The sequence below is a fragment of the Carcharodon carcharias genome, chromosome 3, assembly GCF_017639515.1.
Source record: "Carcharodon carcharias isolate sCarCar2 chromosome 3, sCarCar2.pri, whole genome shotgun sequence".
NCBI lineage: Eukaryota > Metazoa > Chordata > Chondrichthyes > Lamniformes > Lamnidae > Carcharodon > Carcharodon carcharias.
The window spans coordinates 204,384,836-204,410,473 of record NC_054469.1 but is presented as its reverse complement, the minus strand read 5'-3'; the positions used below and the strand labels follow the sequence as shown (position 1 = coordinate 204,410,473).

Genomic DNA, 25,638 nt, shown 5'->3' with positions numbered 1-25,638 from the left:
GCAGCATGAATTCTGCACTGGGCCGTGATCACAGAAACCCTATAAGGGACAAATCTAAGACAAATCATAAGAAAACAAAGATCACATGTGCCACTGAGTACAGGGCCAGTAGAACTAAATTGAATTCCTGTTTCTATTACACTTAGGTAGAGACAGAAAACTGTGCAACACTTCTGAAAATTCAAACAAAAGAGTATGTTTGAAGTATTGAATAGGTTTGTAAGAAAATTATCAAGAGTGCATTCGGGTCTCAGTGTGTTTGCACTCTTTCCTCATTTGAGTTGGCTCGAGTTCAGCCCAAAATAGTTGAACATTAATCTTCTCTCCCTGTTGAAGTCAATGGGAATGAAAAAGCAAGGAGATGCAAAGTGGGTGGCTGAACCAATATTGCCCAGTTTACACCATCACCAACAAGCAGAAGTATCCCTTACCCATCATTCTTTTGATCTAGGTTGCTCGCTATCAAACTTCTCTTGCAATGATTAAGAATGAAGCAATTTGTTCTCCCTTTCTCACATTCACCCTCCCCCTTTAGTCAGTGATATACTAAGTAAACATAACAAAAGCATACACAAGGCTTTGGGCTTGAACTGGATCTAGGATTATGCAATGATGTTTCTGTAAATGTTGTCATGTGCAGCCAAGTGGCCAATTAATTTGGTACATTATCAAATTGTTTATGTTCCCATGACTATGTCCTGGCACCAAATGAACAGAGCTGAGCTGAGCAGTGAAAGCCATTTCAATAACTCAGGTTCATGAGATAGCTTGTTACAATATACTAACACATGGCTTAATTATCTCATTTTGTGTCCTGAAATACTTTTGGACTAGCAATTAAGGATAGCTATGAAAACCACGTTGCTTTTGTTCACTGATTATCAAACCATATAATTAGGCAATAATTGTCATATCAGGATAGAATGCTTTCAGAATAATAAGAGGAACATATGATTATAGATGTGGCTCACAATCTAATGCCAGACAACACATTGGGTTCTTTGTATTATTGCTGGCTGACTCAATGGGCTGATGATTTGCCTCTGGACACAGCAACTGCAGGAAATGCAGCCAGGTATGCGGGAGCATCTGGGTGTGATACATAAGACGACGCTTCGCTTGGTGTCCGTGGTGGAGGAACCCACGCGGAGCATCATTGATGCAATGAGCCTCATGGCTGAGTATCATGCTTCCTCCATGGAGAGAGTGGTGACTCTCGTGGAGAGGCTCCTCCAGGAGAACAATCAGGTCCTCCTGGGGATGCACTCAGACCTGTAGGCCCTCACAGCGGCATTGACCACAGCTGGTCAGTGTGGGAGGTGGTCTGGGCACCATGTTTCCATGGTGCCCATCCATCTACAGTGAGCAGGGAGGTCCAAAGTCGGCACAGCAGCTGCCTGTCGTCTCTGCAGGTTCCTCTCAGGGCGCTCCGGATGAGGGCACTAGCTCCTCCGCCCCTCTCCCAGTGACCATATCGTTTGGTGAGGCTGCGATGACTGGGGAGATGACAGCTGTGGAACTGGCAGCTCACTCTCTGGCGGGGCCAGCACAGGCTCCACGGGCCAGAGGACGGATGCCAAGGTCATTGAAGCCAATAGGACAGCAGAGTCAGCAGGCTGTCTCAAATGCCACCCCGAGCGATGGGGCAGCACCAAGACGTAGCACCTGCAAACAGAAATGTAAAGCACATGACGGGTTTCTCACTGGTGCTTTTGTGTTGGCCCGAGATTAGGTGCTTAGAATTTCTTTTTGCTTGCTTACAGTATTGTTTTAAAATTGGGAGAACATCTGATTTGAAAATTAAAATTCGGATGTGTGACCATGGCTGAGGGTGGCTCGTTTGTTCTGCATGTGTTTGTTTGGACATTCACATTTATGTCCAAGGCCCTTAGTTCCTGCTGATGACCTGGCAGATTTTGCACTTAGATGCCAAGTATGGATGCACCAGGCAAGGCTGGTCCTGCTGATCTATCTGTGCTGTGCTAGCTGAAGGTTCATTGGATTAAAGCCTCCCGGGTTTCCCTGCCTCCTTGGTGTAGTCCCGGGTCAGCGTCTATCCCCTCAGCATTTCCCTGTGCATGCTTATCCTCAGAATCAGTGCTGGGCTCATCGTGTGCAGCTGCAGCCACTGCGTCGATGTCTTTATCATCCACTGCGTCCCCCCTTTCCAGTGCAAGATTGTGGAGTGCGCAGCATGCAACTACTATCAGCAACACATGATCTGGGGGATATTGGAGTGCGTCCCCTGAGCGGTCCAGGCATCAGAAGCACATCTTGAGAAGACTGATGGCTCCCTCCACCACAGCCCTTGTACCACTGCTCAGCTTCTGATCTTGGATGGTGAAGAGGCGTCATGAGCCACCTTCTGAGGGGATAGCCCTTGTCACCCAGCAGCCATCCATCAAGCTGGGCTGGAGCACTGAAGAGGCCCGGCACCTGGGAGTGCCTGAGGATGTAGGCGTTGTGGGAGCTGCCTGGGTACCTTGCACAGACTTGTAGAATCTGCATCTTGTGGTCACACACTATCTGCACGTTCATGGAGTGGAAGCCCTTCCTCTTGACAAAGGCACCGGGCTCACCTGCTGGCGCCTTGATGTTCACATGTGTGCAATCTATTGCATCCTGGATGTGGAGGAAGCCAGCAATTGCTGTCTCTGGCTTGCCTGGTCCCAATGGAAGTGGATGAAGGTCAATGCATGCCTGAACAGAGCATCTGTAACCTGCTTGACATAAGTGTCGACAGCTGATTGCGAGACACCGCAAAGATCATCGATTGAGCCCTGGAAGGAGCCAGAGGCATAGAAGTTGAGGGCAGCTGTGACCTTTAGAGCTACCTGCATGGGGTGTCCACCCACACAGTTAGTGGAGATCTCAGACCCAATCATCTGACAGATATAGTTGACTGTCTCCCTTGACAGATGGAGCCTCCTTCAGCATTGCACCTCAGTCATATTGAGTTAACTGCTTCGCCACCTGTATACTCTGGCAGCAGGTTAGTGGCATCTTCTGTGGCCCCTTCTGCCATGGACTACCTCTTGGCCCTGCAGCCCTTGTGCCTGCGCCTGTCCTCCCCAAGGTGGCTCCCTGGAAGCTGAATGTGCACTCCTGGCCTTCTCCTCCTTCTAGCCCTCCCTTCCTCCTCAAAGGAGCTGCCTCCAGTGGATAGTTCAGCTCCCACTCCCAGGTTAAGGGGAGGCTTCCTGAAAGCTACAGGCCTGCAAAAGATCCATGACTGCAGAGTGCTGACCTGAAGGTTAACAGTAAACAGAAAGCTGCTGGAATGCATTCTGAACCACTGCAGATCACATAGGCAAGTTTAAAATACTTTCTACAATAAATACTCCACAAAGCAGACTGACGACCCCACTGAGCCCTCTTATCCCGTCCGTGGATGAGGTTCATAGAAAAGTCTTTTACCCGCCTGTCCGTTGCACCCGTGCACCAACCTGAAGATCTCATGGCACCTAAAAATCACCATCGATTGAAGACTAAAGGGCCTTAACTGGCCCGTTAATTAATGGCGGGAGCGCATCGGACTTCATCACCCGCCCGTCATTAATTAATTTGGACTTCATCGCGAAATATTGTGCGAGATCAAAAGAGAATCTGGAACTCTCAGTTGTATTTTTATTCATTCACGGGATATGGGCTTCGCTGGCTGGGCCAGCATTTATTGCCCATCCCTAGGTGCCCTTGAGAAGGTGGTGGCAAGCTGTCTTCTTGAACTGCTGCAGTCCATGTGGTGTAGGTACATCCAGAGTGCTCTTAAAAAGGCAGTTTCAGGATTTTGACCCAGCGATGGCGAACGAACGGTGATATATTTCCAAGTCAGGACTCTGAGTGACTTAGAGGGGAACTTCCAGGTGGTGGTGTTCCCATCTATCTGCTGCCCTTGTCCTTCTATATGGTAGCGTTCATGGGTTTGGAAGGTGCTGTTGAAGGAGCCCTGGTGAATTCTGGCAGTGCACCTTGTAAGTGGTATACACTGTTGCTCCTGTGCGTCGGTGGTGGAGGGAGTGAATGTTTGTGGATAGGTTGCCAATCAAGTGGGCTGCTTTGTCCTGGATGGTGTCAAGCTTCTTACATGTTATGGGAGCTGCGTTCATCCAGGCAAGTGGGGAGTATTCCATCACACTCCTGACTTGTGCCTTGTAAATGGTGGACAGGCTTTGGGGAGTCAGGAGGTGAGTTGCTCATCGCACGATTCCTAGCCTCTGACCTGCTCTTGTAGCCACAGTATTTATACGGCTAGTCAGTTCAGTTTCTGATCAATGGTAACCCCCAGGATGTTGATAGTGGGGGATTCAATGATGGTAATGCCATTGGACATCAAGGGACGATGGTTGGTTTCTCTCTTGTTGGAGATGGCCATTGCCTGACACTTGTGTGGCGAGAATGTTACTTGCCACTTGCCAGCCCTAACCTGGATATTGTCCAGCTCTTGCCGACAGCAGGATTGGGGGAACAGCTTTCCTGGAGGTGGCCTCCTAATTGGTTGTCTCCAAGCTTCCTCCTATTAAGGGCAGGCTCCCAATGCTGCAGGACCAGAGGGACAGCAGCTCTAGAGCACTGGCAGCCCTACTTGGAGAGGTGGAGACTACTGAGGCAGGTCAGAGGGTGTATTAACATGAAAGCACCCTCAGTGGTCTGCATGTCAAACATCAAATGACCAGCTTTTAAACTAGTGTGTGAATTGGGCTGGAGGGGAGCTCCCCCACTGAATTGGTCTCAGCCTCCACTGTGGCCTACTATTAATGCAGCCCCCTCTTTGCGCAAGGAGCTCCATTCTGATTGTCACTTGTTTCACCTCAGGGAGGCTGCCTGCATTGAGCTCTTGGCCTCAATCCATGCACAACGGGTGGCCACTCCACCACTGGCAAAATTCTGGAGAGTTCGCACAATCACCCCTAATTGAAGCCTCAATTTTGTTAATTTGTTGCCTGCCTCTGTGGAGTGGGCAGTCAGTCTTCCAGCTAACCCAGCCCTTGGTCAGTTCCCTGGTGGCAGGAGTGAATCAGGGAGCAATCCCAATAAAGCTCCCCTACTTTCCTGGCCCCCACTTTCAATCTCAGCACCATTGGGCCGAGCAAGTTTAGTCCAATCATTCCAATTCAAGAAGCACGTATTGTACCGTCTATTAATCAGAAAAATCTTTCACACAGATTATAAGAAGAAATTAGTTTGAATTTTTCATTCCATTTTGTCTAACTGACTATTACAATCCCAGCTGCTGTCAATACTGGGCAAGTCAGATCCCTGAGTGAAACCTGGCTTGATAGATCCTAACTTTTTTTTTTCAGAAACTGAAGGAAAGTTACTGAACAAATTCACAGGAGTCTGCTGATGAACTTTCAATACAAAGAATAAAATATTTATTAAAACAAGAAAAAATAATTATATTGCACCAGACCTAAAAGTTGGAAAGATCTCAATACCAACACAATAAGATGATTCAAATTTCTACTATTCCTTTACCCCAGCAATATCTTGACAGACACATCGCTCATTGAAGAGTTACCATTAGCTTGACAAAAAGGCTTCTCGCTTGGAACTGGCACAATTGTAAATGGTTTTCTTCTAGTGAATTCCTGAGCATTCTCTTGATGCTTCTCAGCCACCTTGTATCTCTCCCCAAAACCGCACTGGGGAGGATTTTCCCCTCATCGTGCGGGTGCAGCATTAGGGCCCAGGAGCTGTTGTGCAATGGTCTGCTGTTCAAAATTGAGCCCTGGCCGCATTACAAGCTGGTTGGCCAATTAATTGCCAGCCAGCATGAATTGTAGGCTGAAACGCACAGCGGAGCCTGGGTTGGTGAGGCAGGTGAGGTGGGGGAGGAGGGCAAGTACAGAAGTCAGTGCAGGTGCGTGGCTGCACTCACAGAAAGCTCCCTGAAGGCACAGAACTGCCTCTTGGAGCTGAAGATTTTTCACATGAAGAATAAAGTTTTAAAAAACGGAAAACATGTCCCCTCACGTGACTCATTCACGTGGCTCTGTTGTATGAGCAAGGACATGTTAAAAATGAGTTTTAAAAGTTTTGTTTTAAATCATTGGTTGAAACCTCATCCTGCCCGTGGATGAGGTTTCACAAAAAATACAAAGGGTGCTTGGCCTATTCGCCCGTCTGCCAACCATAAGGTTGGATGGGCAGCAAAACATACAATTTAATTAATTGATAAAGGGCCTTAATAGGCCTGTTAATTGTCGGCGGGTGCGGTCACCTCTCGTGCATGCCCGCCGACCGAAATATCGCGGAGGGTACGACGATGGCGGGACGCTTGCCCGACGTCATCACAGGCTATTTTTTGCCAGTTCGGGTCGGGTTGCACCTGCCTGACGAGGGAAAAATTCTGCCCGCTGTTTCTTCAATTGCAGAGCAAACAAATGAGTTCCTTAAACTCAATCTTCCAGTTGCACCTCTGCTAAACTTATCACTTAACTGAGTCCTATAACTAATTATTTAACTGCTGTCCAAATAGCCTTGTTGTTTTTCTTCTCAGAGAGCTTAAAATCACTGTTTTCTCTTTCTGATACACAGTGAACAACAACCCAATAAATGACAGGTGCGACCAAAGCAGATTCCATGGATTTCTTAACAACCCACCCAGATGCTTGTCACTTTGTGGGCCAACCAAAATCATTGAAATTTTGTATTTCTCACGTTCCATTCTCCACATTTGAAGATCTTGCTTTGGAATTCTTTTCAAAAATCACTCCCATTTGGGTGGTTTCAACAATAGCCTACCCTGCAGGGTTTCAATCTCGCCTCCCGAGTTTCTTTTCACCTGAGTTTCCAAGTACACTCAAGTGTCAACTTCCAATTTCAGACCTTCAGCTGTGCCAAGCAGAACACCACTGCTTCAAAGGGGTACCAGCCTTTGCCTGCCTTCTCGGATCTTCAGGGCTTCTCTCAAGCCCACTTCACTTCAAGTCTGCTCACTGCAGCTCTTTCTTCAGCTTGGAGCCTTTTCTTCTGCTTAATTTAATGGGACCTATTCCTGATCTCTGACTTTGTCCCTTACCTGGGATTTTCTTCTGGGACCTTCTCTCAAGACCTGTGTCCTACTCCCTAAGATACCTCCTTGGTAATGGCACTCCATATAAGGTCATCTGGCCTGTTTTTCACGCCATTTGCCCTTCGTTGCTTCTAACAAAGCACTCTGTGAGGTGTTCTTGGAGACACAAGACCTTCATTTATTTCCTCCAGTTGCAAGTACATTTTCTTGTACAACAGTGTAGAATAAAGGGTTAACATCAGGAGCACCTTATACCAATGTAACTGTGATGCAATGCCACATGGCTAAGTAACTGGGAACTAGTGGGAAGCAAGAAGTACAACCTTGTGTATAACACTGAAATGTAAGTATAGATCTGTAAATATTCTGGAATAGTTTATATGAATAACAGCCTACAGTACTATTCTTAGGATAACTTGTGAAAGAAACCCATTCAAGACCCGAACTGAAGATGAAACAAACAGCAAAAACAATGAGTTCCTGCAGACAATACTTATCTGTTGATTAATCATTCCTGCCTTTTGAAAGCTGGATCATTTGGCGAGTCTGCCAGTATTGGAATGAAGCTTCTTTAGTTTTTCAGAGGCTGGTGAGAGTGTGGCAATGTTTGCTGGCTGGGGAATTGGGAATGTACCAATATTTGGAGGCAGTTCCACACAGAGAAGCTCAAACAACCATTACTACAAAGATAGGATGCCCTGCTGGAGTTCTTGACATGAGAAGTACAAGTTGATAACACGATGTAGAAAGTAGCAATTGTATTATTATATGGTGAGTGATTCACACCAGGACAGTAGTATCAGCCAACTGCAAGCACTTGCACAAACACAACTTTTACTGACAGGCCATTAAACTTTCAGACAGGTTGATCATAATGTTTATGAGTCAGTGCTACTTCCCCTATTGATAGCATCACTTGGAAATTCCAGTGCACTGTGGCCTCAAATCCTTTAGAAAATCATGGGCTGTAGGCTTCAGGAGAACAATTTCAGAAAAGTGCTCCCAAGATATCCTCTCTGCATTTTAAGAGTTTAAGTATCTCCCTCACCATCATGCAGAGCCATGTGATTTTACTTACAGGGTCTCCAGGTATTCCAAGTTGACCACGCACACCCATGTCGCCTTTCCAGCCTTTCTTGCCCTAAGATAAGAAGATTTATTATTCTCAAGCAATCTATAATGTCCCTACAGTTAACAAACTATAATATTTCATAACTCCAAAAAGTAATTTACTCCATTGTGACATCTTTCACAGTCACATATCTCAATAGACAGCAAAGTAATTTCACCAGTTAAATTACTTGAATGGTATACTATCAATGTAGTGGTAAGTTCACGATAAAATGACATAATTTCATTATACATTCATTTAATTGCGTTTAGTCACATAATTTCAACATATGGTGAATTTCACTAAACTGTGACTCAGTTTCACTAAATATTGAGTTAATTTTACTATATTCATACAATGTTTCTAATAGAGTGACAACATTTCGCTAGTCCATAAAATGCAAAATGAAAAAATGATACTATCTCCTTGAGATAAATTACAACCATTTCTAGCATGCCTGGGATACTCACAAATCTTTCACGCTCAATAAAATAATGCTATTAGCACCCTATATTTTATAGGTATATTGAACATTAGTATAGACAATGGGTTAGAATAATTTTTATTTTTCAGGGTTATTATTTAATTAAGAAAGGACTGATTGAAAGTCACTCCTATAAAGAAAAATTGTATTAGACAGGATGGGAAGAACAGTTCAGAAGAGAAGCAATGTGTATAAATTATTTTGTGTAAAGCTAATTTCATTCGATTGTTAGAAATGCTGATATAAACATTACCAGATATCCTGGCTTCCCTTTCACCCCTGCTGATCCAAGCTCTCCATTTTCTCCCTGTGAGACCACAATCTTGTGTCAGTACTTGTATATAAATGTGAAAAGTGAACTGTGACAAATGTACCTCTAATTACCTGCTCTCCGTCGATTCCATCAATACCATAGTCTCCACCACTACCCTGTTACAACGGTAAAGTTAGGTATTAGCACAGGTAAAATCAGATGTTAGATAACTGAAAATATTGACACTTTATTGGAATTAAAGAAGAGTAAATAAGCCGGGTTTACCTTTGTTCCTCGATAACCTCTATTTCCCTGAAACATATTGTACAATTGTAAGAATGCCGTTAGCAAAAATAGGAGCATTTTGTTTGTTATTGGTGTACAGGAGATACATCCAACAGTCACTTACCTTCCTACCTCTGTTACCTGAGCACCCTATAAATCCTGCAGGACCAGTGACACCTGGTGGGCCTCTCTTGCCCTGTAAAAGATGTTCAAATTTAATTTCCAGTTTCTATATTACATAGATTATAAAATATAAAGCAATGCAATAAAGCTTACTTTGTACCCCATGCAATATGTACATGAGAATGTTGATTAGGGCCTGCCTGATGCTCTTACAACCTGTGTACACACTGCTCCCAAGCTCATTAAAATCCCCAGTTTGATGTTAACAAAGGGGGTGTAAGAATACAACTTTGATATAAGAGGGAACCCAGAGAAGGAGCCCAGGGAGAGGGGCAGGGAGAAGTCCCAGAGAGAGAGAGAGAGAGAGAGGGGGAGAGGGAGAGAACCAGGAAAGGAACCGCTGAGATGAGGAGACCACTAGTAGGAGTTGCTGTGGAGAGGAGCAAAGAAAGAGGCTCCAATCAGTAAAAGTGCAAAAAAAATTGTTCTGTCTATTTATTTGAAAAAATATATAATTTCATAAGAAGCAGTACAGGGAAGTTTCACTTGACTCATTCCTGGGATCGAGGGCTTATCCTATGAAGAGAAGTTGAACAGGTTGCGCCTATAACCATTGGAGTTTAGAAAAATGAGGGATGACGTTATTGAAACATATAAGGTTCTGAGGGGACTTGACAGGGTGGATGTCTCCACTTGTGAGGGAGACTAGAACTAGGGGACACAGTTTAAGATTAGGAGGTCTCCCTTTTAAGTCTGAGACGAGGAGAATTTTTTCTCTCAAGGATCATCAATATGTGGAATTCTCTTCTCCAGAGAGCAGTGGAGGCTGGGTCATTAAATTTATTCAAGGCAGAGTTAGACAGTCAAGGATTATGGGGAGGGGGGAGACAGGAAAGTGGAGTTGAGACCACAACCAGATCAGCCATGATCTTACTGAATGGCGGAGCAGGCTCGAAGGGCTGAGTAGCCTATTCCTGCTCCTAAGTGCTAGGTTCCTGTATTGACCAAACTTAAAAGCTTGAGCAAATTTTATGTACTAGCATGCTGTGTAAGGCCAAAAGGCTTTTCAAAATGACATTAAATTCATAATGTTAACCTTTGCAGTGTTTGACAAACCTATACTAGTTTACTATCTGTACACTGGAGTTATCACCATTGTCTATGATGTAAACCAGCAGAACTCAGATCTAAACTAAAAGCAACTAAAATTCTTCATTAACCATTGAAATTGAGCAAACTCACCTCTTCTCCATCTGTTCCTGGATGGCCAGGGAATCCAGGCAGGCCATCGTTTCCCTGTAATAATGACACACCCATCAAGCAGTTAATGTAACAACAAATGTATAATTTTAACTTAGATAAGTTAACTGGCTCTTTATTGCAAATATTAATTTTACATTGGTATAAATTTCAGTAGTGTCTAAAATTCTGATTAAGGTGTATGTGAGGTTTGTATCCAGTGGCAGGGTCGGCTAGAGAGGAATTGGAAAACAGACCGGACCTTAGTTCTGCCATTATTCCAACCCATTGTACCTTTAGCTGAAAAACCAATGAAGGATGATAATTATCAGATCTTTTGCCTGCCCTCTCCCACGTCAATGGAGATTCTATGAGGGTGGAGGTGGGGGGAGCTCCTGGACATCTCCCCAGCATGCTCTTTCAGCACCTCAGTGAAGTTACTAGCAGCTCAGAGCAGGGAGGTGGCATTAGTCCTGATTAGGTCCCAGGAAAGACTTTTTCAATCTGAAGTAACCTATCCCAGAGGGGATCAATTATCTTTCTTTAGAAGAAAGCCACAGTTGTTTCCATTGGAAGCTGAAAATGTCAAGAAATCATACCCATCGCAAGGGTGTAACCGAACCTGCCTTAGTGCTTTGGAATGGTGTCTGGTCATGCTCCTTTGGGTATACCTACAGTTCACTCCCGATGCACATCCACCTGTTAAATGAGGTGGTGGAGATTCTCAGAGCAAGATATTCACACTGGATTGATTAATAAAAGTAGCAAAATATCCAGATTCATATTCCATCACCCTTCTACTTAATTGGAAAAAGCGTACATTGCATCTGATTAGTTTTACATCTTACCTTCATCCCGTGACTTCCCAAATTGCCTGGTCTTCCTAATTCTCCTGTGCACACACAATTCACATCACAACACTGTTTTTCTGCAACTGCGCTCTGAAAATAAAATAATGATTTTATTGGCATTGTGAAGTTAATTCACCTGATGCAACTCCAGGAAAAGCAAATGGATCCATTCATGAAAGCAGGGATAACTGAAGTTTTTGAACTTATCTGAACAAATGTTTCACCAGAGTAAATTATGTCTGTTTAATGCACCAATATTTGGGTCAATCATTAACAATAAAACAACCAACTTCATATTAGAGTGCGATCGGGGTTTCCTGCCTCAAATTTCATTTTCTTATAGAAACTGATAGAATGATGAACAATCTTGTCATGCTTTTTGAAAGGACACTTACTATTTTGTACAGCAAAGCATTTCCAATATCTTTCATTCCAATGGACAACTGTTCTTTGTATGCAAATCCAGTTCCAAACTCAATGTAAGGAATCTCATTAACATTTAAGGCACCTTCCAGAGCCACAGGGATGAGTGAATGGATTCCTGGAATTATAAAATGACCATTTATTATCACACATTACTATGGACAACTGAATGAAGCTGAAGTGTCTGACTGACAGTAGTTATTAATCTGTAATAGCAACTTTATTACAAGGGGGATGGAGTATAAGGGTAGGGAATCTTGCTATAACTGTGGCATTGGTGAGACCAGTCTTAGAGTAATGCGTACTGTTTTGGTCTCCGCACTTAAGGAGGGAGATACTTGCATTGGAGGCAGTTCAGAGAAGGTTCGCTAGGTTCATTCCTGGATGGAGGGTTGTCTTAATGAGGAAAGGTTGAGTAGGAGTAACTCCTTGAAGTTAAAAAGAATGAGAGTATCTTACTGAAACATCTAAAATTCTGAGGCAGTTTGATGGGGTAGACATTGGAAAGGTGTTTCCCCTCTCAGAGGAATCGAAAACCATGGGGCATAGTTTCAGAATAAAGGGTTTCCATAAATGCAGACGAGGAGAAATTTCTTCTTTCAGAGGATCGTGAATCTTTGGAATTCTCTAGTGCAGCGAGCTGTAGAGGCTGAGTCATAGAATCTACTCAAGGTTGTGACAAACTGACTTTTGAATTATAGGGGAGTCAAGGGTTATGGGGAAGAGGCAGGAAAGTGAAGTTCAGGCCAAGATCAGATCAACCATTATCCTATTGAATGGCAGAGAAGACTTGGGCTATATGGACTACTTCTTGTTCTTATGTCCTTCTTAGATTCAGTTAGCACTTTGTGATCAGAAGAAAGTCATGAGGCTGAAGTTGTTCCATTGCTAAAAATGGATTGAGGAAGAGATGAGGGAATGGAATCCAAGACTTTTAAATGCAGGTAGGCATGAACAATCTAGATTTATGCTGGCTAATTTTATTAAACTTTGAGTGTAAATTGGTGAAAATGAAGAGAAAACTGTCCAACCTAAAGTGATGCTAGAGGCAAAGAACCTTTAGAGCAGTGGGATAGTGAGGAGGGACAGGAGCCCCAATTAATCTTTCCTTCAGCTCCCTCCCTGAAATCAACAAACTAAACACCGTGTAGGAATTTAAACAAGGACCGTCTGCTTTGTATAGCTAAGTGCTACAGTCAATAGTGCCACTGATGATACTAACAATTTATTGCCGCTGTGTATGATTATTTACTGATTGCTGTTGCATTGTACTGTGCAATGCTCTCCAATCAAAGCAGCCAAGTGATCAGAACCACTGAAAATTAATCTATGTTTAAACTTAAATACAACAACCAAAAACATAATTATACATTATTCCCTTTTCAAAGTTGGTGTCAAACTTTCATCCAAAAAGGAAGGATTGGTCGTATACTAATGGAATGAAAGAATTGCAATGCTGGTAACACTGCACCACAAGATTGAAAATATTCATTCACTAATGCACTCCTGAGTGGAATTTTTTAATTAAAAGCAGAAAATGCTGGAAATATTCAGCAGCAGATAAAAGGTCACAGACTCGGGGCAGAAATTTCCTCCTGTTGGGGGGGCTTGTTTGGGGGTGGGAGGGGGCGGGCGCAGAGGTGCCTCAGGGAGATTAGTTTATGGTTTAAACATTTAAATAAAGAAAAGAAAATAGTTAAAGACATGTCCTCTCATGTGATGGTGTCACATGAGCTGGGCCATATCAATGAATTTTTTCAACATTTTTTATTTAATTAATAAACCCTTCATGAAACCTCATCCTTAAGGTTGGACGGGCAGCATTCTTAATTACTTTCTTAATGGCCTTAATAGGCCTTTGACAGTTCGGCGGGCGCGCAGCCAACTTGGCTGCGCACCCTTCCAAACTGAAAATCTAAATGACGCATAGTGACGTCTGGACGCCTGCCCGATGTCACTGCGCGTCATTTTACCCGTTGGCGAGCGGGCCCCGCCCCTGCTCGCCGACCAGAAAATTCTTCCTTTGAAATGTTGACAATGTTTCTCTGTCCACAGATGTTACCAGATCTGCTGAGTATTTCCAGCATTTTCTGCATTTATTTCAGATTTCCAGCATCCCCAGTATTTTGATTTTGAATTTTGAATTGTTCTGCTCACTAGATTTTGATCTTTATTCTTTCATGAGATGTGGGCATCACTGGCAAAGCCAGCATTTGTTGCCCAATCCTAATTGCCCTTGAACTGAGTGGCTTGCTAGGCCGCTTCAGAGGGCAGTTGAGTCAACCACATTGCTGCAGGTCTGGAGTCACATGTATGTCAGACTGCATAAGGACGGCAGATTTCCTTTCCTAAAGGGCTCTAGTAAACCAGATGGGTTTTTACAACAGTCGATGACAGTTTCATGGTCACCATCACTGAGACTAGCTTTATATTCCAGGTTTTAGTAATTGAATTTAAATGCCACTAACTGCCATGGTGGATTTGAACCCATGTCCCCAGAGCATTAGCCCGGGCCTCTCGATTACCATCACGCCACCATCTTCCCAAAATCATTAAACAAGTGCGCCAGTGTGTTCCAGTGGCATATAGAGTGCCAGGGGATGGATTCATTTTGGTGGTTGCTCAAAATGAGATCTTGCAGTTTGTAACCAACTATTTTATGAAGATACTAAGCAGTTGCATGACTGTGAGGGGTCTCCGGGTCATCCATTGGAAATTCCGCTGGATTCACAGAAACACAATCTCTGGGGTTTTCTTGGATCTTCCACCAAATTCACAGTAACTAAATGATCAGGAGCTCCGTGTAGAGATTCAATTATGAATCCTCCTGTTTATATGAGGTAGGATTACCTACGAACAGGTCTTCCCAGCTTACTATTGCAACATATCTAGTGATCTCTTGGGTGTTGGCTGATGCCTCCCAACATGTTGGTTACTCCTCAAGCTTCTTCATGGAATGACATGTGACCCAGTATGGCCAAAGAAGGGGGAGAGGAGGTAAAAAGGTACAATGAAGGTAATCTTAATCCAAAACCAGGTGGGTTTGGGTTGTATGGGAGTTTAACAAGTTAAAAATCTAAAACAGGAACTCACCTTTACCTCAGTCCACCAGCTTCCAGTTTTAATGGAGTGGGGGGGATGAGAATGGGTGGCCAATCCACTTGCAGGGGGTGGATGGGTCACTGAAACCTGTTCAGGAAGCTGAGTGCCTTCACTGTAATACTGTTTCTATTTTTAACCGCAGGGAGCTAGGTTGTGCTGAGGAAGCCCAGCAGGTAAGAGGAATAAGCAACGGCTACGCCTATAATGTAAATGGCTTTACTGAGTGTTTTCTCCAGGTCCAACAAGCTAATTTGTAAACCTGGCTGTGCCCTTGGAACTGAACCTCCAAAAGCAGCATCTCCACCACCCTCGTGATTTCTCCCCACCAGCCACTATCTCAATCCCGTCATGATTTAGCTGCTCTCCCAATCCACCCGCCATGATCAGATCCCCCAACCACGATATTGCTCCCTTGACTACCATCACCATCCTATTCAAAACAACGGAAGGTTCAGGAAATCCATAGTCCTCCGCACGCACTGAACACTCCTCTGGGATAATGGACTGAAATATGATCTGCACATCAGGAATCCAGAAGATTCTGCAGCGCATTTTTCAGCACTTTTAAACCCAGCCACTACATTTGCCTCTGATTTCCTGGTTTCCCGTGGGCGGGCATCATGATGATCTGCATCAGCCTCATTCAGCTCTGCCATTTACAGCATTGAAGTGTTGTGGAAGTGTCAAAACAGGGCCAGGAACTTTGCAGATGGCATCTCATCGTGGTGAGGATCTCCGCCAAGGATCTCCAACATGTCCCTGGATGTAATGCTGCAGGCTAGAAGCAGCTGAAGTGGTCAGCAGCAAGAGTTTGGTGCCTCACTCCTGGATACATAATACAAGAGATTTAATGAACTGATCAGGGCAAGAATAATGATTGGCATTGCATATCTCTGCCTTCCCAGTCTACTCCTGCATAGCACTCTTCATACTGTCCCCCCCATAACCTTTGACTCACCTGTCAATCAAAAGTATGTCCAACTCAAACTTGAATATATCCAATGAGCCAGCCTCCTGGGGAATAGAATTCCAAACATTAATGAATCTCTGAGATGGAGAAATTCCTTCTCATCTCCAAAAATTTTACAAGCGTCCCTCAGGATGTGGTGTCAGAGAAGGATGAAGTCTCCTCAGAGGGGGTCACGTGGTGAATTACAAATGAGCAGGAGCAGGTGCTGGAGCAAGATACAGCAGTGGGGAGTCTCCATCAGAAGACATAGAAGGTTCCAAGCTCTGTTCAGCTGGACACAGATGCTGAGTTTCTGGGGGAGACTATCGACAAAGAGGACTATTCTGGAGTAGCATTAAAGAATGTGTGAGGTTCTGTCAGCCTATCCAGAGGCACTAGATACTCTTAGTGAAAGACTGGAGGAGTAAGTCCCAGTATGAATGCTATGAAGCCTCAGGCCATACTGGTGTCAACATTCATGGGAAAAGTGGCCACTTGCATGAAATATCAGATGCAGCAGGCAACCGAGTGCATGCTGGCCCACACCAATGGCACATTCAGATTGCCACCTTAAAAGCCTCGCCCTGGCCATTCAGTGCCTCACTAAAGTGCAGCAAAGTGCTCTCTGATCCTTGGTTAGCACGAAAGCGTGGGTGAACCATGAGAGGGCAGATGGAGAAAGGGCACATGGAAATGGAAACTCTGTTCAAAGTGCTTTCTGTCTTGAGTCCTTGTCCCCAATTCCATTCCCCGCAGGTCAGAGACCCACATGCTACCTCATGTCCAAATGGCCAAATCTGTCCTACAGATGCTGTCAGGGCAAGAAGCCATATGAACTCCAAAATCCAGAGGATGTGGGCTAAGAGCATCTGAGAAGTCAGAGTTGGGAAACAAGCAGCCTGCCCTGCTGAAGCCACAGGGCATGCACCATGTAGGAGTAGTAGAAAAAGGAAGATAAGGGATTTGTAGTTGCACATGAGTGTTTACTTGGGTGTTTAACACTGTACTACATTGTCACATTTAATGTTTAGGAACAACTTTATTTCAAAGTTCCATTGTCCCATTCTTCCCATGTTTTGCCAGACACCTGCCAAGTGACCTTCACCACAATGAAGAATTAGGACTAAAAGAAGAGAAATTGGAGGGGGGGGGGGGGGGGGGGGGGGGGGAGTGGGGCACTGTGAGAGGGACAAATTGCTAAATGTGGGGCTGCTTTATGCAGGGGACTGGTGGAGCAGAATGAATTCAGTTCGTTTACCATGGCTGCACTGCCTCAGGTTAACTGAAACATGCTTGAATCAGTCCTTCTTGGATATCTCTGGTAGCTGATTGAGCAGAAACTAGTGCTCTCACTACATCAGTCTCCTTGCACTGCTCCTCCTCCTCTTCCTCGAAAGGTGCAGAGCGCTCAGCGTCTTCCTCCTCCTGTAGTGAGTCTTTGCTACTGTGCAATGTAGTGCAAGGCACCACCATCATGCTGGAAACCATGGCTGGTACATATGAAGAGTTCCCCCAGATCTATCCAGGCACCTGAACTGCATCTTCAGCATCCCAATTGTTTTCTCAATTACAACCCTGATGTTCACGTGGTCTCTTTGTACCTTTCCTGGACAGCAGTGGCAGGGCTTTTAGTAGATGTCACCAGCCACATCTGCAGAGGGTAGCCCTTGTCCCTATGGAGCTGACTCTGCATGGAGTGTGAATATACATGGGAGACTTGGTCAAGGGTGAATGCATTGTGACAGCTCTCTGTCTTGCATGCACAGGGATGATGATCATTCGATGGTTGCATACCAATTGAACATTGATGGGGTGGGATCCCTTTCAATTGATCGATACTGTCGGGTGAACTGGGAGCACCATTTTTGTCACTTGAGTGCAATCTGACTTCCTGGATCTGTGAAAAATCTGAGTGCCCTCTCATTCTGACTGGTTTCATCAACAACAAAGTGCACATAAGTGCCGGCTCTGGCAAACGTGCCATCCATCACCTGGGAGATGCATTTTTGGGCATCAGATTGAGAGATTTGACCAATGTCACCAGAATATCCCTGGAAGGGGCTGGAGGCAGAGAATTAAGGGCTATGGTGACCTTGACCACTATAGCCAATGTGTACCTACCACATCTACTTGGCATGAAGCCTTCTTCCAGGAGGCTGCAAATGTCAGGAAAATCTGAGTCTCCTGAGGCACTGATGCTCAGTGCTCAGCTTGTCCAGAAAGCTAATCCTCTGCCTGTATGTTTTGTGTTGGGAGGATGGCCTCCTTTGAGCTGGAGTTCTGTGCTCATCTTCACTGTTCTGCGGAGTGACAGATGGATGAGGAGAAGGTTACCGCTGCTCCCTGCTTCTCATCTGAGGTCCAAGGTCAAACTGCATAAACTACCGCCATGCTTCTGAGAAAGCTTACAGTGCGGTTCAAAGATAAAGAAACACCAATATAGTGGAGAAGACCTTTAAAGTCTTGAAAAGCCATCTCCAGGGCAGTGAAAGCATGCTCTCAGGTCAAGTCCTGTGAGCAAAAGCCTTTCACTTAGGCAATGAAGCAGCTGTCAGAACGCAGGATTTAAAGCCTTTCTTCCCTGTCAATTACTCAGCCCCAGCAATTATCTCAGCTTTCTCACCATATTTCACTGATTGAGTTTCAGGAAGCCTAGAAAACTCATGCATACAATGTTGAAGTCAAAATCCTGTAATAAAACAGCAGTTAAGGAGGATGTAATATATTTAAATAGAGACCTAGCTCAAAAATCATCCCAGATTTTAACTAAGTGTGGTAACGGGCAGGAAACATAACGTTTTACCTGCCGGCTGCAATGGCGGCTTCTCACGCCGTATCGTCCCAATCCTGCCGCATTAATGATGCATTCCCAGGAAACATGCCGCTTCGATGGTAGGCGGGCTCCGATTCGTCTGCCACGCTGTCACCTCACCGCTTCATCACGCCGGGCGCCAGATTTGAAGTACAGCCGCATGCACGCCTCTCAGTACTTCCAGCCCAGGACTGCTGCACAGAAGACATGGCCCCAAAAGGCAAGAATACTGTAGCCCCCAGGTTTGGAGATGCATCCCTCGAGTGGCTTTTGGATGTCGGGGGGGGGTCCGTGTGAGGTGAGGTGCAGGTCAAAGGTAAAGATGTCCCCTACCCCTGCTCTGGCCACAGGAGGGGCGAGCAACGTTACCACCCTGGCTTGGTAGGCGATGGCAGCGGTGATTAGTGCCAATGGGGGAGGCCATCTCTCCCCCTTCCCCAAGCAAGCTCTAGCCCTGCAGCCATTGAAAAGCCAGCCACGCCTTATGGTTGGTCTAGTAGGTAGAGATCTGTCCGTGAGCTCCCCTAACTGTGATGTGGAGCTGTCTGTGAAGCCTGGCACTGATGACTGCGAGTGCTGACCAAAGGAAGGTAGGCAAACAAACATTGAAGTGCACGCCTTATATATGCTGTTGTGAAACACATTGGCATGTTTTCCTGGTGGGCTGGGCTTATAATGATATGCAGATGTATTACAATGCGGTTCCTGACATCCGGTGGTGGGAAACGTGGCCCGCCATTGCCGGGCAGAGCGGACGATAGCAAACTAGTGCAGAATTCTCTGGTCAGCGAGCGGGGGCGGGGCCCGCTCGCTGAGGTGTAAGATTACGCTCAGTGATGCCGAGCGGGTGTCTCGAAGTCACCGCATGTCATTTAGATTTTCAGTTTGGCGGGCGTACAGCATGGCCGCCGAACTGTCAGAGGCCTGTTAAGGCTATTTAAATGCTAATTAATTCAATTAGCTGAGCTGCCCGTCTAACCTTAAGGGTTGTTGGACAGGCGAAGGGCCCAGGCGGCCTTCACATTTTTCATGAATGAGGTTTCAAGAAGTGCTTTAAAGGTCAATAAAAATGTTAAAAATAGTTCTTTCACATCTCCCAGCTCATGAGGGGACATGTTTTAAAAGTTTTTATTTCCCTTTATTTAAATGTACACAAACTAATCTCCCTGAGGCACCTCCATGCCTCAGGGAGATTTCTGCATGTGCGAAAGAGCGCAGGGAACGACTCACGGAATTCCCCCCCCGCCTCACGCCCACACAGGGAGCGCTCAGCGCTTCCAGGCGAGCGTCACGCTGGGTGGGCTTTAATTGGCCCGCCCAAGTAAAATGGTGGTGCGTCCCTGATCAGGGGCGCCGATCGGGTTTGTGTCCGCTCCCACACAACCCCCCAAACGGGGGCAAAATTCAGCCCCTGGTTTCAAAACATCGTGAAACCGATTTTTGGCCTTCTCGCCATATTGTCTGCTCATGCTGCTGAACATGCCCGATGTCAGTGGGCACAGAAAATTCCGCCCAAGGGTTTCCCATATGCTGAGGAACACGCTCACGTTAAAGGCAGAAGTCAGTGGGTTCCTGATGACTTCCCGACATGCCGACAGTTTCTGGTATTTTAACCTCCTGCCTACTCAGATCGACAGGTTAACATTCCACCCAACATCAGGTCAAAAATTCCTAAACAAGCCACTGTGAAAATAAAGACATATTTACCATTTTTTTTGAGTACTTGTGATGTTTGCTTGAGTTGATCTAAGGTATCATCTAATCCATCCGTGAATATTACAATCACCTACAAATCAATTATATTTAAACAGAATATTATTTTGATCAGCTGTAGTTCAAAGAGTCAGTTGATTAAGAGACAGGAGAATGTTCTCTTCATTGTGGCACATCTTATAATCCATTACAATAATATACATACAGTTGTAGACGTAAGGTTCTAATGCAGGGCAACATGTAAATTCCTGAGTAATAATACTTTCTATTAAGTTTGGATGAATTCTTTACTAAGATAATGGAAAAATTGCTTAATAATAATCTAGCCTTTACACATTTTATATCATGGTTTTGTATTGAGGAAATCATTGAGATAAAGTGTTCTGAGGACTCCGCTAAAATGAGTAAAATTGGAACAAGGGGGTCAGTGAATGTTATGTTCTAAACCATGGTACCATGAATGGGGAGGAGATCAGTCTGTGCCTAGAGGACCTGCATCCACAGATTATAAAGGAAAGTTGGAGGATGACTGACTCTTGACAGCTCTGATGGGCCTTCTAGCTCAATGGTGCCATGACCAGTAAGGTGAAAGGAAGTCATTGGCCCTTCATCATAAATCGGACTTTAACAGAGGAGAATGAATATACAACACTAAAGCTCTGAAAGGAATGGAGAGGGAAGCAGCAACCGCTTAAATTTATACTGCACGTTGTTAGGAAATAGAGATAGTTTAATTAAGTAATATTGGTATTTGTAGGTGTTAGGAATGAGTTTTAGCTTTAAAGTTTAAGTTTGATTTGTATTTCTGTATCTGTGTGTTAAGAAAGGTCACATTGAGTTTTAGTTTCACTTTAAAAAGGTGCCTGCATTTCTAATGAAGTTTATATGACTGTTGTAGCTATGGTGAACAAACAAGAGCAGAAGAATTGGTCTGTTGCCTAACAACAAGGTCCTGAGAAGCAGTTCCCTCCCATAGACACACAGAAGAAGAGAAACAACAGTTTGATTTTGGAAGCTGTTTGAGTTCAGTTGGTTTTGAAAGTAGCTCCCAGGAGACACTGGAGCAAAAGGGACAGATGGCAAGTCCCAAGCTAAAGAAGAACCACAAAAATCCAGGGGAGTGGAACAGGGGAAAGTCCCAAGCAGACTTCTGGTCAAAGGAAGGACAGGGACCTGGAAAAGGTCCTGTTAATGAAGTTAAGAGTAAAGGGCAGAGAGAAAAAGCTCCAAGCTTCAGATTTAAAGAGACAAAAGATGCAGAAAACAGATTTAAAGTGAGAACAGCTAGCAAGAGGCAAGAAGGTCCAAAGGAACAACTGAAGGCATGTAAACCTTTGCTAAGGGCATGTGAAGCAGTGGTACTGTTGATGGATGAGTTGGTAGATGGAGTTCGTGGAGGGCAGCTTGAATGCATGTGGTGACCCAGGGAAGAGGGAGTTTGGAAGGAGAGTTCGAAACCCTGGCGGCGAACCCTTGTGGAAGGCATCTGAGAGAAAGCATTGGTTTGGGAGAAGATTCCAAAGTGAGTTCTTGAAGAGTGAAGATTGGAAGCCCTCATGTGAAAGACAGAGTGCAATGAGACCGGTCAGTTCACAGTGTGACAAACGGCTGGGGGGGAGGAGTTGAGGAGAGATCCATAGCATCTGTTTGAGATGGCATCTGTCACTTGGTTTCAGAGTATTGTTGTGTCTGACCACAGGTGCCATAGATTTACATGGGCTATGTGCCTACTGTGAGCATTAGAGTATAAGATAGTTTTTGTAATTTATGTTATCCTTACAAATTTGTATATATCTGTAAAGGTATAGTTGTGGGTGAAAGAGTATTGTAACATAGTTCATTTTCTCATATTTAATAAATGTTTTATTTTCTTGTTAAAAGTTCATCAACTAACTCCCGTGACTCTGTTCAGTAGCTACTCTCCTCTCCATTATCTAAACATGCAAATAAAAGTTAGGATCTATCAAAGGTCCTGTTAATGAAGTTAAGAGTAAAGGGCAGAGAGAAAAAGCTCCAAGCTTCAGATTTAAAGAGACAAAAGATGCAGAAAACAGATTTAAAGTGAGAACAGCTAGCAAGAGGCAAGAAGGTCCAAAGGAACAACACTCTAGGATCAGGCTTGTCCAGAGTAACCTCGGCTGGGATCATAATAGCATTTAATAAAGTAAAATGACAGCTTAAGTTGTTTCTTCAATTCCACTTCATTTACACGTGTATTACTAATTAATAGGTGGGAATTGTCATGATATTAGTTGATTGTGTTAGCGGACTCCAGTACAGATACTTTATGAGATGGGGTCACCTGACCTGGAGTTTGAAGGTCAGATAGCACATGTTGGAGCCTGTCTTGATAGAATTCAGCTACTGGAGATATGTATTTACGTTAGGAAAATGTGTTATTGATAAAGGTAACTCAGCTACAATGTCAATGAACTGTGTGCATCACTGAAAAAAAACAAGACATAGGGGAGAATTTTCTCCCTGTCGGGGAGGTTGTGTAGGGGCGGGCGCGCAGCCGATCAGCGCCCCCGATTGGCTGGGCACCGCCATTTTATGTGGGTGGACCAATTAAGGCCCACCCAGCGTGACGCACACCTGGAAGTGCTCCCTGTGTGGGCGGGAGGGCGGCCTGAATCGGGGCCTGTGCTATGCGCGTGAAAGAGCGCAGAAATCTCCCTGATGTGCAGAGGTGCCTGAGGGAGATTACTTTCACTTATGAAACATTGATTAAAGGTAAAAAAAAAATTTAAGGACATGTCCCCTCATGTGAAACTGTCACATGAGCTGGGACAGGTCCACTAATTTGATTAAAATCTTTTAAAACACTTTAAAAACGTTCATGAAACCTCATCCCCACCTGTGGATGAAGTTCCATGAAAAATGCGAAGGCCGCCTGGGCTCTTTGCCTGCCTGCCAGCCTTAAGGTTGGACGGGCGGCAATTTCTAACAAGTTTAATTGGTTTTTTAATGGCCTTAATAGGCCTTTGACAGTTCGGCGGGTGCGCAGCCGCGAACGAGCCCTGCCTCCGCTCACCGAGCCGAAGATTCTGCCCATAGTGTCAGAAGTAAACTAAGTGCAACAATGGAGGTTCTGAAACCATTGACAGAGCTCAGTTTGGAGGGCAATCTCGCTGAAAACTGAAGGAGGTTCCGGCAGGGATTTGAGCTGTACGTCAGAGACAGGCAGTGACACAAAAGACCCTTCCGTCTTTCTTCATATAGCAGGGAAAGACATTCTAGAAGTCTATAACACACTCACGTTGGAAAGTGATGAGAAAAAAAATGACTTGAAAGAAACAATGGGAAAGTTCAAAGTCTACTGCTGCCCTAAGGAAAAACATCACGTATGAGATTTACCGATTTTTCACATGCACGCAAGGCAGTGACAACATTAGTCGGTATGTGACTGATCTGAGAAAACAAGCTAAATCCTGTGAACTTGGAGAGCTTGAGGAATCACTCATGCGAGATAGAATAATTTGCGGAATCGCAAACAGCTTTTGAGAGACATTGGAGAAAGTAATAAATATCTGCAGAGCAGCAGAGACAGCGAAATGCCAGATTAAACAGATGACAGAAGATAATAAGTCGAACACGGTCAAGCAGTTAGATGCAGTTAAACAGAAACAGCCCCGGGAAAGAACAAATAGACAGTCTGAACATAAAAAGAACAAAACTGCTATGCCATTTAAATGCGGAACAGAGCATTTAGCACCTAGTTGTCCAGCCTATGGAAAGCAGTGTAAGAACTGTGATAAACTAAATCACTTCACTAAGATGTGTAAATTGAAGATAGTGCACACGACTGACACAGACATTGAAACTGAACTTTTTGTTGGCGCAGTAACAACAAATTCCAAAGACGAATGGATGGTTGATTTAAAAATTAGCAACGTGATGGTGAATTTCAAGCTTGACACAGGTGCACAAGCAAATGTCATTCCCATAAGCCTGTATCATAAGATAAGCAAAGACAAACAGCTAACTAAAACAAAAGTGAAGCTGTCTACTTATACAGGTGAAAATGTTGCAATAGAGGGCAAGTGCACACTTAAAGTGAACTACAAAAAAACAGTCTCAAGCAGTTCCATTCATAGAGGTGAAAACTGATGCAAAACCCATTCTTGTGAGCTTGTGAAAATCTGAAGCTAATCAACAGAATAATGACTGTCACCACTGATGACATCCTGAGCGAGTATAAAGATGTGTTCCAGGGATTTGGCTGCGTAAAAAGAGAACACACCATCAAGATTGACGAATCTGTGACCCCCAAAATACACCCACCCAGGAAAATACCAGTAATGCTGAGAGACCAACCGAAAGCAGAGTTGGACAGAATAGAGAAACTTCACATCATAAAGAAAATTGGAGAACCGACAAAGTGGGTTAATCCAATTGTAACTGTAGAAAAATCAGATGGGAACCTACGAGTCTGTTTGGATCCCAGAGACCTAAACCTGGCAGTACAAAGAGAGCATTACCAGCTGCCCACAGTAGAAGAGATCACGTGTAAGCTAGCTGATGCTAAATACTATTCAGTCTTGGGTGCGAGTTCAGTTGGCTGGCAGGTCAAGCTGGATGAACGCAGCTCCTATCTCAATACCATCAACACACCAAATGGGCAATACAGGTTACCTCTTGGTATTAATTCAGCTCCAGAGGTGTTCCACAGAACAGTGAAGTGGCTGTTTGAAGGGTTAGATGGTGTGGAAACATATCGACGATATGCTGGTCCATGAGAAAAACATGACCACAGAATGAGGCAGGTGTTGTCCAGAGCTAGGGGAAGGAGCCTCAAGTTGAAGAAGGAAAAGTGCAAATTAGGCCTTCAAGAAATCAAGTACTTGGGACGTGCTAACAAGCGAGGGACTGAAGCCGGACCCGCATAAGTCGAAGCAGTCATGAACATGCCACCCTCAGAATGTAAGAAAGACTTGGAGAGGTTTTTGGGAATGGTGCCCTATCTTAGGAGATTCATTCCGAACATGTCAGACCTGACCACACCTCTCAGAACTTCTGCAAGATGAAGTGGAATGGCACTGGGAACAAAGTCACCAGGAAGCTTTCACCAGTCAGATGAGAACACTGACCCAGGCACCAGTGTTAAAGTATTACAATATCAGTCAGCCAGTCAAGGTCTCAGTGGATGCTTCAAAGAGTGGCCTGGGAGCTGTCCTCTTGCAAAGTGAGGCACCAGTGGCGTATGCTTCAAAGGCAATGACTGAAACACAGCAGCCCAAATAGAGAAAGAAATGCTAGCAATTGTGTTTGGCCTAGA

The 25,638-nt window shown here is 44.6% G+C and overlaps 1 protein-coding gene across 1 annotated transcript in view; it reads right to left on the bottom strand.

Moving 5' to 3' along the window:
- Positions 1-25,638, bottom strand: part of LOC121276074 (collagen alpha-6(VI) chain-like) — a 158,178-nt gene that overhangs the window by 66,836 nt on the left and 65,704 nt on the right. Inside the window, exons 16-24 of the mRNA XM_041184014.1 lie at positions 20,355-20,433; positions 11,757-11,902; positions 11,359-11,451; positions 10,514-10,567; positions 9,273-9,344; positions 9,149-9,175; positions 8,995-9,039; positions 8,864-8,917; positions 8,094-8,156 (exon numbers count right to left, since the gene is read on the bottom strand). Of these exons, the coding sequence (XP_041039948.1) occupies positions 8,094-8,156; positions 8,864-8,917; positions 8,995-9,039; positions 9,149-9,175; positions 9,273-9,344; positions 10,514-10,567; positions 11,359-11,451; positions 11,757-11,902; positions 20,355-20,433 (633 nt within the window). The remainder of the gene's footprint in view (positions 1-8,093; positions 8,157-8,863; positions 8,918-8,994; positions 9,040-9,148; positions 9,176-9,272; positions 9,345-10,513; positions 10,568-11,358; positions 11,452-11,756; positions 11,903-20,354; positions 20,434-25,638) is intronic.